At 40.5% G+C, this 12,897-nt stretch overlaps 1 protein-coding gene across 2 annotated transcripts in view; it reads right to left on the reverse strand.

The window, feature by feature from the left end:
- Window positions 1-8,349, reverse strand: part of BRMS1L (BRMS1 like transcriptional repressor) — a 31,820-nt gene extending 23,471 nt beyond the window's left edge. The window contains exons 1-2 of one of the 2 annotated variants that reach the window (XM_055133601.1): window positions 8,000-8,349; window positions 3,521-3,611 (exon numbers count right to left, since the gene is read on the reverse strand). In XM_055133601.1, coding sequence (XP_054989576.1) covers window positions 3,521-3,611; window positions 8,000-8,141 — 233 coding nt within the window. In that variant the 5' untranslated portion in view covers window positions 8,142-8,349. The remainder of the gene's footprint in view (window positions 1-3,520; window positions 3,612-7,999) is intronic. The other variant, XM_055133602.1, reaches the window with a different exon arrangement.
- Between the last annotated feature and the right edge of the window lie 4,548 nt (window positions 8,350-12,897).

Below are 12,897 nucleotides of genomic sequence, written 5' to 3' on the forward strand. Positions count from 1 at the left end.
AAAATTTTTCTAAAACATAAAATGCGATGATAAAAAAGAAGTGTTGTATTGTAGCTCATGGTAATTTAATAAAAAAAAGTGCAAACTCAGACCACATCATGATACTTATATTTTTTAAATTATAAGTACAATGTTAGGTAAAACATTAAAAAAATGTGATGCAAAGAATGACTGCATCTGACACTCACACAATTTACACAAAATATTAATCCCAAATAGGTAAACAGCAGCTTGAACAAAAACAATATTCACCTAACTATCTACTTCAAAAAAGATTCCTCAAATCAGTATAATTTCCAGAACTTCAGGATTTAACACAAACTCATACCGGCCAGATCATGAGTGCCTCAGCAGCAACCACACTGCTCGAATAGTTACTCAGTTAATGCTCCTGGCTACTGAACAGTTCAGTGACTGTCATTGTATCACTGTCATCCATTGTTCATCGATTTACTCGAGTGGATGCCAGTAATGTCTCCATTGACATGAATGGAAATTTGAGCAGTAGAAGTTTCTCTATCTTTTTAAGGAGTTGATAGACCTCACCTTCCACCACTGTACAAACTGCATATAGTGGATATGCTTATAGTGTATTTGCTACCTTATGAGAGTAATGCTATTTTGTCCTTTGGTGCTCAAACAGAAGCAGGAAGATCTTGTTGCTGCTGCTTCTTGTTGTGCTATTACAAAATCATTACTACTAACTATCACCATTATACTTTCCTATTCTCCTGAAGAGGATTTAAGACATCTTAAGAGATCCACAGTACACACCAAAAAAATAACAAATTTGGGCAGGAGGAAAACATAAGATAATTACAAACCTAGTAAAATTATTACTTTTTTCTAAAACACATTTCTGGATTCAATTCCTCAAGAAAGAATATGATTAAGAAAATAAATGAGTTTCCTTGGGAAAGGGGCTTGGTTGTTGGATCACACACTGTGGTTCACAGAGCTTACTCATGGTTGTGCTCAGGTTTAAGTCCTGACTGGTGCTCAGGGTCTTACCCAAAAGGTCAGTCCCTTACCAGCTGGACTGTCTCTTTGGGCAAAAAGCCTATTTTTTAATATTCTCAAAAACGAATAAGCTGATAGGGGCAACCAGCTAGCAGTCACGTGAGCTATGAAAAATCACAAATCAAGGCAACTGTCAGTGCTCAATGAATAAGATTAGGCTTAATGACTACACAGTTGCAAAGTTCTCCTAATACATTATAATGAAGCATTATAATTTCTATTTTTTTTGGCTGACAATAACACATCCTTGAAAAAGCAAAACAGGTATATCTTAATTAACTATAAAAGAATTATGCAGTAAAGGACCAAAGAGATAGTATGTGGCAAGACGCTTGCCTTGCATGAGGCTGACCCAGGTTCTATCCCCGGTTCCACATATGATCCCCTGAGTCCCACCAGGAGTGAACCCTGAGCACGGGGCCAGGAGTAGTAAGCCCCATACACTGCCAGGTATGGCCCAAATACACAGATTATTCTGTTAAAATACAAAAGTACAAATTTTCCTCCTTTTCCAGAAAGATCCTCAATAAATTCTCAAAAATTCCCATATAATGGATTGATTCTTTGGAAATCCAAAGTAATTTCCATTTAATTAATAATATAAGTCTCAAGAGGAAGGAAATTACACCATGCTTTTTAAAGTCAAAATAATTTTAAACTTTGAGGCTGAAATGATAGTATAGTGGGTAAAGCATTTGCCTTGAATGTGGCCAACATTCAATGAGTTCTATCCCCAGCACCCCATACAGTCCACCCCATATGGTCCCCTAGGCCTCTCCAGGAGTAATCCCTCACTGCAGCCAGGAATAAGCTCTGAGCATTGGCGGGCTGAGGTTTCAAACCCAAAAAATAGTAATTTTAAGCTTTCTATTTTTGAATTGCTATTTTATATGTTATAATATAATATAATGTTAAAACATATTTTATTATAACATAAGCAATTATGTTAATTGCTTATATTACTGTATAAGCAAAGAATATTAATCAGAGTTAAGATCATAAAAGGTATCATCAGTTATGGCAGACAAATTCATATGGTAAGTAAGTCTGCCCCAGCTGAATCTGGCAATTCCAGATACATGAAAATGGGTTTCATCTCTTCACCAGTCCCCTCTAGCAAAAGAGTTAAGTGGGGGAGACAACACAATTGTGAAAAATTAATAAACTGAAGAACCAGTTCTGCATAAACTACAGTGTCTTATGTTCTCAGAAGGTTCTTTCATGTACATCAGTTCTTACATATGTCCAAATATGTAGCTGTACTACATGATATTGTCCATTAGCCCCAAAGTGAAAGCTCTCCTTTAAAATGGGTTTTTTAATCTGCATCTCCATCTAATCTTTGTTGTCTAAAACACTCAATCCATTCTTAAATTATCCCCAACTTTACCTAAGATTTCTGGCACTTCGGAGCCAGGAAACAGTGCAAAGGCTAGAGCTGATGCTGTGCATGTGGAAGTCCCGGGTCTCATCAGGGTCCCCTTGACATGACCCAAGATGGGGACACTGCACAGGGACTAGCCTCTGGAACCACTAGGAGGGCCCCAAAACAAAACCAAAAAAATTCTGGCACTGGACAGGGGGGATATAACAGTACTTAATAAAAACCCAACACCTGCCAGGTAAATGTCTATGAATTTTATACCTTGCTCATGTCAATCCTTATGCACTTAATAAGGAAGCTATTCTTATACTTTACTAATTTCAGAAAAGATTGGATTATTCTACATTTCTTCTAAGATAATCTTCCCTAGCAGAAGGAACACTATAGCACAAAGCCTGAGTTAATTTATCATTTTCTGATGAATTATAGGAAAATTATTTTACTTTTCTGACCACAAAATGAGGGAAAAAATACATTTCCCAACCTTGCATGGTTGCTGCAAGAAACACACTAGATATACATGAAAACATGTATGTACAATCAAATATGAGATGTAAATAAAAATTGCAATGTCAACCTTAGAAAATATAATTTTATTCTCAAATATTTAAAATGTTATCTTTAGGGGCCAAAGTGATAGTACAGCAGGTTGGGAGCTTGTCTTGCATGCTGTTGACCCGGGTTCGATCCCTGGCATCCCTATATTGTACCCTGTGCCTGCCAGGAGCACGGAGTCAGGAGTAATCCCTAAACACCGCCGGATGTGGTCCAAAAACCCAAAACTAAATTAAATTATAACGTTATCTTTATCTAACTACTTATCACAATAATGAATGAGGCAGATTAGGACCAACAGTTCAACAACCAGGGAAAACATTCTTTTACCAATAGGCAATTAATTATCCATAAAGAAATCTTAATTAATCCTCCAAAACACCTACTTCAGAATCCTCAGTTAAATTAATGAAGTCTTCAGCAAACACTGAAAGTCTTATTTATATCAGTAATATAAAATACATAATGGAAAAGAGTACAGACTAAAGATAACTTTTCTTGCACAATCATATATGTAACATGGTTACAATTCAATGACAATGACCTTAAGTCTCTACTTACTGATCTTTGAGATCGGTAAATTGTTTCTCAAGATTAGACATTTCATCCAAACATTCCATCCTTCTTCTTTCACAATCTTCATCATCCATTTCTATTTATAAGAAGGCAAATGGCAAAGATAAAACTATGTTTATGTTCCAAATATACATGAACATCAATTTAAATGGAAAAACAAAAGAACTATATTATGAAATTAGAAATGCAAAGTCACAAGGGAAAAATAATTACCCAAATAATTACCTAAAGTCTACTGTAGACTATAACCTAAAATACAGAAGAGCTTTATGACTATAGCAGTTGCTAGACCTTATTGTTTTTTGTGGTTTTCTTTTTGCTCTTGGGGTCACACCCGGCAAAGCACAGGGGTTACTCCCGGCTCATGCACACAAGAATTACTCTTGGGGGTGCTCGGGGAACCATATGGGATACTGGGAATCGAACCTGGGCTGAGGGTCGGCCGCATGCAAAGCAAACCCAAGACCTTATTGCTATCGTTTTTAAAATCATTTTAAAGGACTGAGTATAACCTATGTCTATGAAGTAATCAACCCACTTTGGGTTTGTTTCCACCAACTCATCAGAACTTAAGCACCAAAATGATTAAAAGTTAATATTGTTCAGGGGCTGGAGCAATAGCACAGCGGGTAGGGCATTTGCCTTGCACACGGCCGACCCGGGTTAGATTCCCAGCATCCCATATGGTCCCCCAGCACCACCAGAAATAATTCCTGAGTGCAGGGCCAGGAGTAGTAACCCCTGTGCACTGTTGGGTGTGGCCCAAAAAGAAAAAAAAAAAAGATAATAATGTTCAGAACGCTTTTAAAATTCTTTCACAATTATTCACATGGTTGAATTCCCAGTCATATAAAAGAGAAAACTTAATCTCATTATGTTCACCATTAAGATTTTGATCTCCTGGGGGCCAGAGAAATAGTATAGTGGGTAGGGTGTTTGCCTTGCATGTGGCCAACCTGGGTTCAATCCCTGGCATCCCATATGGTCCTCCAAGCATAGCCAGGAGTAATTCCTGAGTGCAGAGCCAGGAGTAACCCCTGAGCATCGCTGGGTGTGACCCTCCCAAAAAAACAAAAAAAATAAGATTTTTATCTTCTACTCTTCTACTTCCATTGTTGTTGCTCCATAAATTAGCATTACTTATTAAGAAGAGGAAAGTGAGGATTAAAAGCAAGAAAAAAATTTAAAGAAAAGCAGCTGTTAATTACTAGGTCTGTCCTATATTCTGTATCTTCTATTTTTAGATTCCATACCTTAACATAGCAAAATAGGGGGCCAGAGTGATAGTACAGCAGGAAGGATGCTGCTTTGCATGCACAGACATGGGTTCGATCCCTGACATCTCATATGGTCCCACAAGCACCGACAGGAGTAATTCCTGAGCAAAAAGCCAGAAATAACTCCTCAGCATTGCTGAGTGAGACCCAAAAAGAAAAAAAAAATCAAAATAATGGAAGCACAAAACCACCTGATATCTTGATCTTCAACAAAAATGGTCGTGCATGAGAAAAACTTAAATTATGTTCAGCTGCTTTCATATAGCAAGGAATTATATGATTCATCTTTTAAATTTTATAATTTATATTAAAATTATTTTTGACTGCTCATCACTTAGTCTTTGACTATTTAAAATTTGATCACTTAGATTCAGTCCTCAGTATACATGGATAGCAGAGGTTTTTCTGTAGCCTTAAGAAAAATAAAACTGTAAAGGCTTAACACAAAAAAAGGTAAAAGGGATGCTTTTATAAGAAGTAAACTGTAAAAGTATACTTAATTTCTTTGCACTTAAAAAAGTTGAACGTAGGGCTGGAACAACAGCACAGCAGGGAGGGCGTTTGCCTTGCACGAGGCCAACCTGGGTTCGATTCCCAGCATCCCATATGGTCCCTCAAACACTGCCAGGAGTAATTCCTGAGTTCATGAGCCAGGAGTAACCCCTGTGCATCACCATGTGCGACCCAAAATGCAAAAAAAAAAGTTCAATGTGTAGTTCAAATTAACATGTTCTTCACAAATAAAGGTGTCCATTTTCTAGGAACAGAATGGCACTGTTTTACTGTCATCCCGTTTCTCATTGATTTGCTCGAGCAGGCACCAGTAACGTCTCCATTATAAGACTTGTTACTGTTTTTGGCATATCGAACATGCCACGGGTACTTGCCAGGCTCTGCCGTGCGGGTGGGATACTCTCGGTAGTTTGCCAGGTTCTCCAAAAGGGACAGAAGAGTCAAACCCGGGTCAGCTGTGTGCAAGGCAAACGTCCTACCCGCTGTGCTATCATTGCTCCAGTCCAGGAACAGAATAAAGCAGTTTTTTAAAAATCACAAGTGTTCCAGGTAGACAGCTCAAAGGGCTAGTACAAATGCTTTACAAGCTGGATAACCAATTCAAACCCTGGTTGAACTCTCTATGTTCTCAGAACAACACCAGGAACAGCTGCTCCATCCAGCCCGCAAACAAAAACAAAAACAAAAATAACAACAATACTAGAGGGGGAGAATGTCAACAAGTGCCATTTTGTGAGATAAAAGTTCCCATAAAACATCAAATGAATAACTGAAGATAAATGTTTTACAGATCTAGGTAATGGATTCTCAAACAACCTATTCTTTCCCTATAATCCTCAATGTTAAAATCTCACTGACTTTCATCACTAGGCAGATTTCAAGTTATGCCAGGTTCCAATGCCTGCCAATTTCCCCCTATCAGGAACTGTTCTTCACCTCGAATAGTTTACTTTCTATTTCTGTTCATACTCCCACATTCTCCTCCCTTTATCTGGGATTTTTCCTTTTTTTAAAGACTGAATTATATTTATTTATTGGGGGCTTGTGTGGGGGGGGGGGTGGGGGGTTGTCACACCCAGTGGCGTTGCTGGTTGCTGGTCCTGGTCTGCTCCAGAACCATATGCAGTACCAGGGATCAAATTTGGGTCTACCAGATTCAGGACAAGCACGTTATTTAACCCCTGTAATATTTCTCTGGGTTTTCCTTTTAACTTTAAATTTGTACTCATCAATCAATATCTTTGTTGGGGAGGTGCATTTTAAAATATAATTCATATCTAGAAGATGCTTTACATTTTGCAGTTCAAGTCAATCTCCAACCAAAACTAGTTTCCTCACCTTTACATAAGCTTTCAACTCTGGCCTTTGCACCCCTAATCTTGATCATTAACAACCGGAAATCAAAATCTATTCATCCTTCAAGACAACTCAGGTAAATCCGACATAGCCTATGCTAGTCACCTATTCTGAAAAAGATTTCTTTGACTTTGAATTCCTACAGCACTGTGGATTTGGCAAAATCAATCACGTTAGTAATTTCTGACAGTTCTTTCACTTAAGTGATAATTATGTATTTGCGCTTCATCAAGTACTGCCCAGTACTGCACGAAGTCCCTCAAAAATACTTATTTTCAGTCCACTGATTTACTGAAATCACATCCTTCCACAAAGATGGGCTTTGAAAGGGAAACCTGAAGAGAATGAATGAGAATGAATGCGGGTGATAATAGGCTGTCATCAACCTGTCATCTAACCTCGCTTTAAATGACCCCCCAATCAGGCTAAGACAAAGAAAGACATCATCATATAAACAGAAGGGAAAGCATCCAGGTCACAAATTCTTTTCTTGAAGTACCCATTCATAAAAGCTTGCAAAACGATTTTTTTTTTTTTGGTGTTAATGCCCTCCCGCCCTCTGCAAAGAAAAACCTGGGAACTGCCCCAAGTTAAGTAGATCGGAGGGAAGAAAATTTGTGACAACGTTCAAACAAAACTGACCAAAAATAAATAAATAATTAAGCATCCCATTTATCAAAATAAAATCTAGACCAAGTCCTGATGCTGGGCTCATCTCGGTCTTGGAAAGTTTCGGGCGAGGACACAATCGGGACAGCTCCCGAGTTCTCCCCACTACTACCCCCACCCGTCACTGCCACCACCTCATCCCCAGCAAGGGATCAGCGCAGTGCTGGCGAACGTGGGGCTCAAGCAAGTCCCCCTAATCGACCTCCGGCCCCGACCACCCACCCTGCTGAAATGTGAGGGCTGCAAAGTGGCGGGGGGTAGGGGGGACACTAGGGATTGCGCAGTAGTCTGGGGGAGAGGCGGCATTTCCAGGGTCCTCCAGATAAAACTGCGGGCATTCCCGGTTTTCGCTTCCAAGCTGCCGGCACAGCCTGGAGATGCCCAGGGCAGGGCGTGAGAGCGAGCAGGGGGCGCCCCGGGCTCCCGACCGGTCCCGCCGACCGCGTCCACCGGGATCTGCCCACAGAAGCAGGCACAGCACCCCGCTAGGTGTCCGGGTGCCGCCGAGGGCCGGGCGCCAGTCTCCGCCCCTTCCCTCCACCCCGCCCCGCTCTTGCCCAGCAGGACGCAGCTGCCCGGCGTGCGGAAAGCGGCCTGTCGCTGAGCCCCGAGCGGGGACGCGACGTTCCAGCCCAGGTGGGTCGCGCACCTGAGCTGTCGCCATCCTCGGAGACCGACGAGCTCTCCGTGTCCTCGTCCTCGGAGCTGCTCCCCTCGTTTTCGGCGTAGTCCACCTCCATCTCATCGTGATGGTTCGTCTCCTTCTTATCCCCTCGGGAGTGGACTGGCATTTTCCAGCCGCGCCGCCGTTTCCCACTGCCGGCGCCCAGCCCGGCCACGGCCGCTCCAAGCAAGGGCGCGCCGAACGCCCCGACCCACCCGGCGGCCGAGCTGGTTCTGAATCCCCTCGGCTCCTCCCCGCCCCCGGCCCGAGCCTCACAACCTAACCCTCGGGCTCTGCTCCGGGAGCGCGGCCATTGGTGGAGAGCGGCCTCGGAGCCGGGGGGCGGGGCTTGCCCTGCTCCCACCCGATTGGCTGCCCGTAATTGCGGCGCCACCTCGCAAGGTCTATCGGGAGTTGTAGTCCTTCGTCTCCGGCCCTGCGGGGGCTGCCGGGTTCCAGGCGGCAGCAGTCCCGAGCGCTTCCTCCCTCTGGACTTCAAGTCCCACAAGGCACGATCGGTGACGGTCCCGATCGCAGTTTATAAACTAAACAGAAACAGATTGTGCGAATTTGCTCTGTAAATACACTTTTCCCGCCAAGTGATTGTCTGGGTTCGCAGGCTACGATCCGAGGTGTTGCTGTCAGAGATGACGAGGTCCTTACCGGGGGAAACTGAAGAAACGTCTCCTCTGCCTAAGTATCTTTATTACCAAGCTAACATATTAAATTATTAAATGTGGGTGGTAATTTGCACTTTTTTCGACTGCATTTTCAGTTGTTCCTGAAATGTTTTAAGTCAGTAATGTAGCAAGGAAGGTTTTTTTTCCGCTACAATTTTCATCTAACATTATTGGTATTATTTACAAAATACCACCTAAAGATGCCACCATTCGTCTGGATTTAACTTGTTTTCAAATTAAAACTACATATTTAACTTGATGAAGGTAATGCTTCCCCAATGACAGAATACATCAACAAGAGGAGCTCAATAAATATAATGATTTTAATTTAGTAATTGATCACTTTTATTCTGTATCACGTGCCCTGCCTGTATCTTAGTAAGGATTACACTGGGATTAATTATCGATTTAATACCTCCAAAGTAAGTGCTATTATCTATATTTTACAGAAAATTTTATTTTCAGACAAATCTAACTTGCCTTGACCTAGGAGTGTGGCTTATCTCCTACACTGCCCATTTTTATTTCCTGCGCCATAAATTTGTAGATCCCAGCACCAAAACCTAGCATGTGACATCCCCCCACCCCCTTCACACACAATGCAATAAACAAGAGGTAGGGAGGAAGGGGAAATCTTTAAAAGAGTGAAAACAAAAGGGAGAAACGCAACTCTTATTCATTATAAAGATGGCTTTTCTTTTTTCTTGAAATGGCAATTGCTATTAAAATCTATCTCATAGAACATTATCAATTTTACCACATTCCCTGCTCAAATAAACATGTTTGACAGAAGATGGTGGTGATGATTACCAAGCATAATAGTTTCAAGTCAAATCTATGGTTTAATATTTAAAAAAAAAAAAACCTTTTCCAATTGCCTCCCAACTAAGGGGCTTTTATTACCTAGCATCAAGTCTACTTTGCCCATCTTGCCATATTTTCTAAAACTGAACTCCTGGGTTATGAAATCATAAACTGCGCATCCTAATCTCTCTGCCACCTTTTTTTACAAAATCAGTTCTCACAGCCCACTCCACCAGCAGCTCCTCTACCATTTGGTGGGCATTCATGTTCCTTCAGGATCTGCTATAACTTGTACATAGCAACTTTGTACTTGTTTTCTATACTGCTGTGTTTTATCTTGATAGATTGTTGAGAAATATAGGTTACCCACTAAATTTGACTTCCTCCTCTGCAGGGATTGTTTGAGTCTGGGATATAGCTTTAAAAGTATGTAGCACTCATAGAGGTAAAATTAAAAGATGGAAACTGGTGATAGAGAGAGAGTGTAGGGAGTGGATAAGGTATTTGCCTTCCATGCAGCTCACCAAGGTTGAATCCCCAGCACCACATGTGGTTGGGAGTATGTCTCTGGATATGCCCCAATCCACCCCCAAAAAATGGAAACTGAAAAGCTGGATTTGTAGCTCTGAAGCAGAGCACTTGTCTTTCCTATGTGAAGCCTGAGGTTAAATCCTTAGCACCAGTCCAGGGGAGTGGAAACTACAGAGTCTACTTTCTGTGCATTGTGTGAGTGATATGGACCAGGGGAGCATCTGGTATTTTAGCTCTAGCTTATTATTACTGTATCCTAATGTTCACCCAAACTTCTGACCTTCTGATTCTCAAGGAAATTTAGATAACTCTGACATTTCCGAAATTACAAGTGTAGGTTTTGTAATAATGTAATAGGGTGGGGGGGGGTTATTGGTTGTTATTTTGTTTCCAGAGCAAATAAAACCAGCTGTGAGTGAAATCCCTAGCTTCTGCTGTATCAACTTGCAGTTTGTACTAAATAGTAACAAAAGTAACAACAGTTAGGTTTCTGGTTATCTAGGTATCTAAACTATACCAAGCACTGCTACATTCTTTAAGTACATTAATTCACTTAATGCTTATTACAAATTTCAGTGTATAGATAAAATTGTGCCTTCTGTTTTTCAGGAAACTGGGACATAGAACAGTAAGAAGTAATCTTACTTCACCAAAGTCAGACATTTAAAGAGTAGCAAATCTAAGGTTTGAATTTGGGTATCCTGGTAAGAGAGTCTGACTTGAGCAGCACCATATGTACTCTGGTTGCGACATTTTTATTGTTTTAAGAGAACCACAAGCAAGCTGGAAAGGAGCATTGATTCTATCCCCATTTTAATGTTAACCAGACAATCCAATTAAACAAACTACGTAATCCCTGGCCAATTGTATAAATAATGAAATTGCCCTATGCTATTTGTGAGTGCTCTTCCAGCTTTAAAATTTTTTTCAGAACTGTATTTGTGTTTAAGTTGATATGAAGGATATGAAGGATGGGAGTTACTATTAAACTGTTTAACTTAATTGTATTTGTGTTTAAGACAGAGAGAATAAGAAGAGAAATTAAGGCTGCATAATAGTGAGAAACATATAGAGGAGAAAGTTCTTCTGCCAGATTTTAGAATGTCTGTAGGAAATTTAAGTGGAACCATAAAGGAAAAGTTAACAAGATTGGAAGAGAATAGACCAGAGCAATAAGAGAACAGGTAAGGTGCTTGCCTTGCAGATGGCTGACTTGGGTTCGATCCCAACACCTCACAGGGAGTCCCACGCCCACCAAGAATGATCCCTGAGCACAAAACCAGGAGTAAACCCTGAGAACTCCCAGGTGTGCCTTACCCCAAAACAAGAATGGAAGAGAATATTGTCAATTTCAAAAAACAAAAAGCAATGTAAAAACATGAAAGCAGAAGGAAGTTTCCACAGTTGCAGTTAGACATAGTCATGACACCTTACATTTTTGCAGTACTTTATATTTCCTAGATGCCTTTAAAATCAGTAGATACACTTTAAGTCTTGTATTTTATTGATCCATTTATACTTACTTATTTGGAGCCTTCTGGAACTCATGAGCTGTTGTTGGAAAAATTCACTACATATTAGCTTTCTTTTTTGAGTGATCCCTTTAAATTTCTTGTCCTAAAGGAATGAGGGGGATCTGGAAAATAGCTCATTGCTCTAGAGGAAGCACATGGTCTGACTTAACCCCAATCCAGTGCCACTGAACGTGGTGACGTCATTGCTGCCCTACTGTCAGCCCCCAAAAGAAAATGGTAATAACAAGGAACCATGGCTCTCCCCTCTGACCTGCTTCCTTCGTGCCCCTTTTAGCACTCTGTCACAGAGTGAGGATGGTCCTTGTCTTCCTTGTTCCTTTAGGTAATCTATTCCTCCTCCCTAATCATCCAGCCTGTCATCAGGATATACCAACAGTAGCTCCATTGGAAGATGTTCTCTCCATATCCATAGGGGACTCCCCCTGTTTTCTGAAGAATTTAGCTCTTAGCTTGGTGTCATTTCCTCAAAAAGTATGTCTGTCATAACACTTTGGTCATTTTAGTATTCATGCACATGATCCTGTTTCATTCCATTTCTAATGAGTTTACTCTGGTGTAAAATGGAATTTTAAAGTTTGGGCTTGAGCAAGAGAGATGCACTCAGCCTAAAGAGGGTTGATTGGTTTGATCCCAGCACCTCATATGGTACCCTGAGCCCTGACAGGAGTGATCCCTGAATACAGAGCCACACATATACCCTGAACACCAGGTATATGTAAACAAAATAAAAGTTTTGGCTTTTATTGTTATACATATACATGTATATATGCATATACTGGTTTTAGGGTGCCATACCCAGTGGTATGTATAGTGGTATATACTTAGGGCTTACTCCTGACTGTATATTTAGGGCTTATTCCTGGCAGGGATCAGAAGACCATATGGGATGCCTAAAATCAAACATGGGTCGGCCATATGCAACACAAGTGCCCTATCCACCATACTATACTTTTTTCTTTTTTTTAAACTAAATATTTTATTATTGCATGACAACTTAAATACATTGGAAGGTATTCAGAATATCACATAATCATGTATTTGTGTGTGTGTATCACAGTGCCTATTTCTAGTCTTTGTTAAATTTAAGCATTTTACCACATTTGCTCCAGACCCCTCTCAATTTCAATTCTTTCCCTATCCAGAGTAACCATTATCCTAACTTTGATCCATTTATATTTACTTATTGCATTATTTATCTATTGCAATGCATATTTTCATGTTATATTTTTATGTATGGATCCATAAATAATATATAATGGTTTAATATATTTTAAAAGTACACGTTTTTTAAAGTGGGCTCATGTACATTGTATCATATAAAAAAAACACCTTA

Source organism: Sorex araneus, chromosome 3 (assembly GCF_027595985.1).
Source record: "Sorex araneus isolate mSorAra2 chromosome 3, mSorAra2.pri, whole genome shotgun sequence".
NCBI classification, from domain to species: domain Eukaryota; kingdom Metazoa; phylum Chordata; class Mammalia; order Eulipotyphla; family Soricidae; genus Sorex; species Sorex araneus.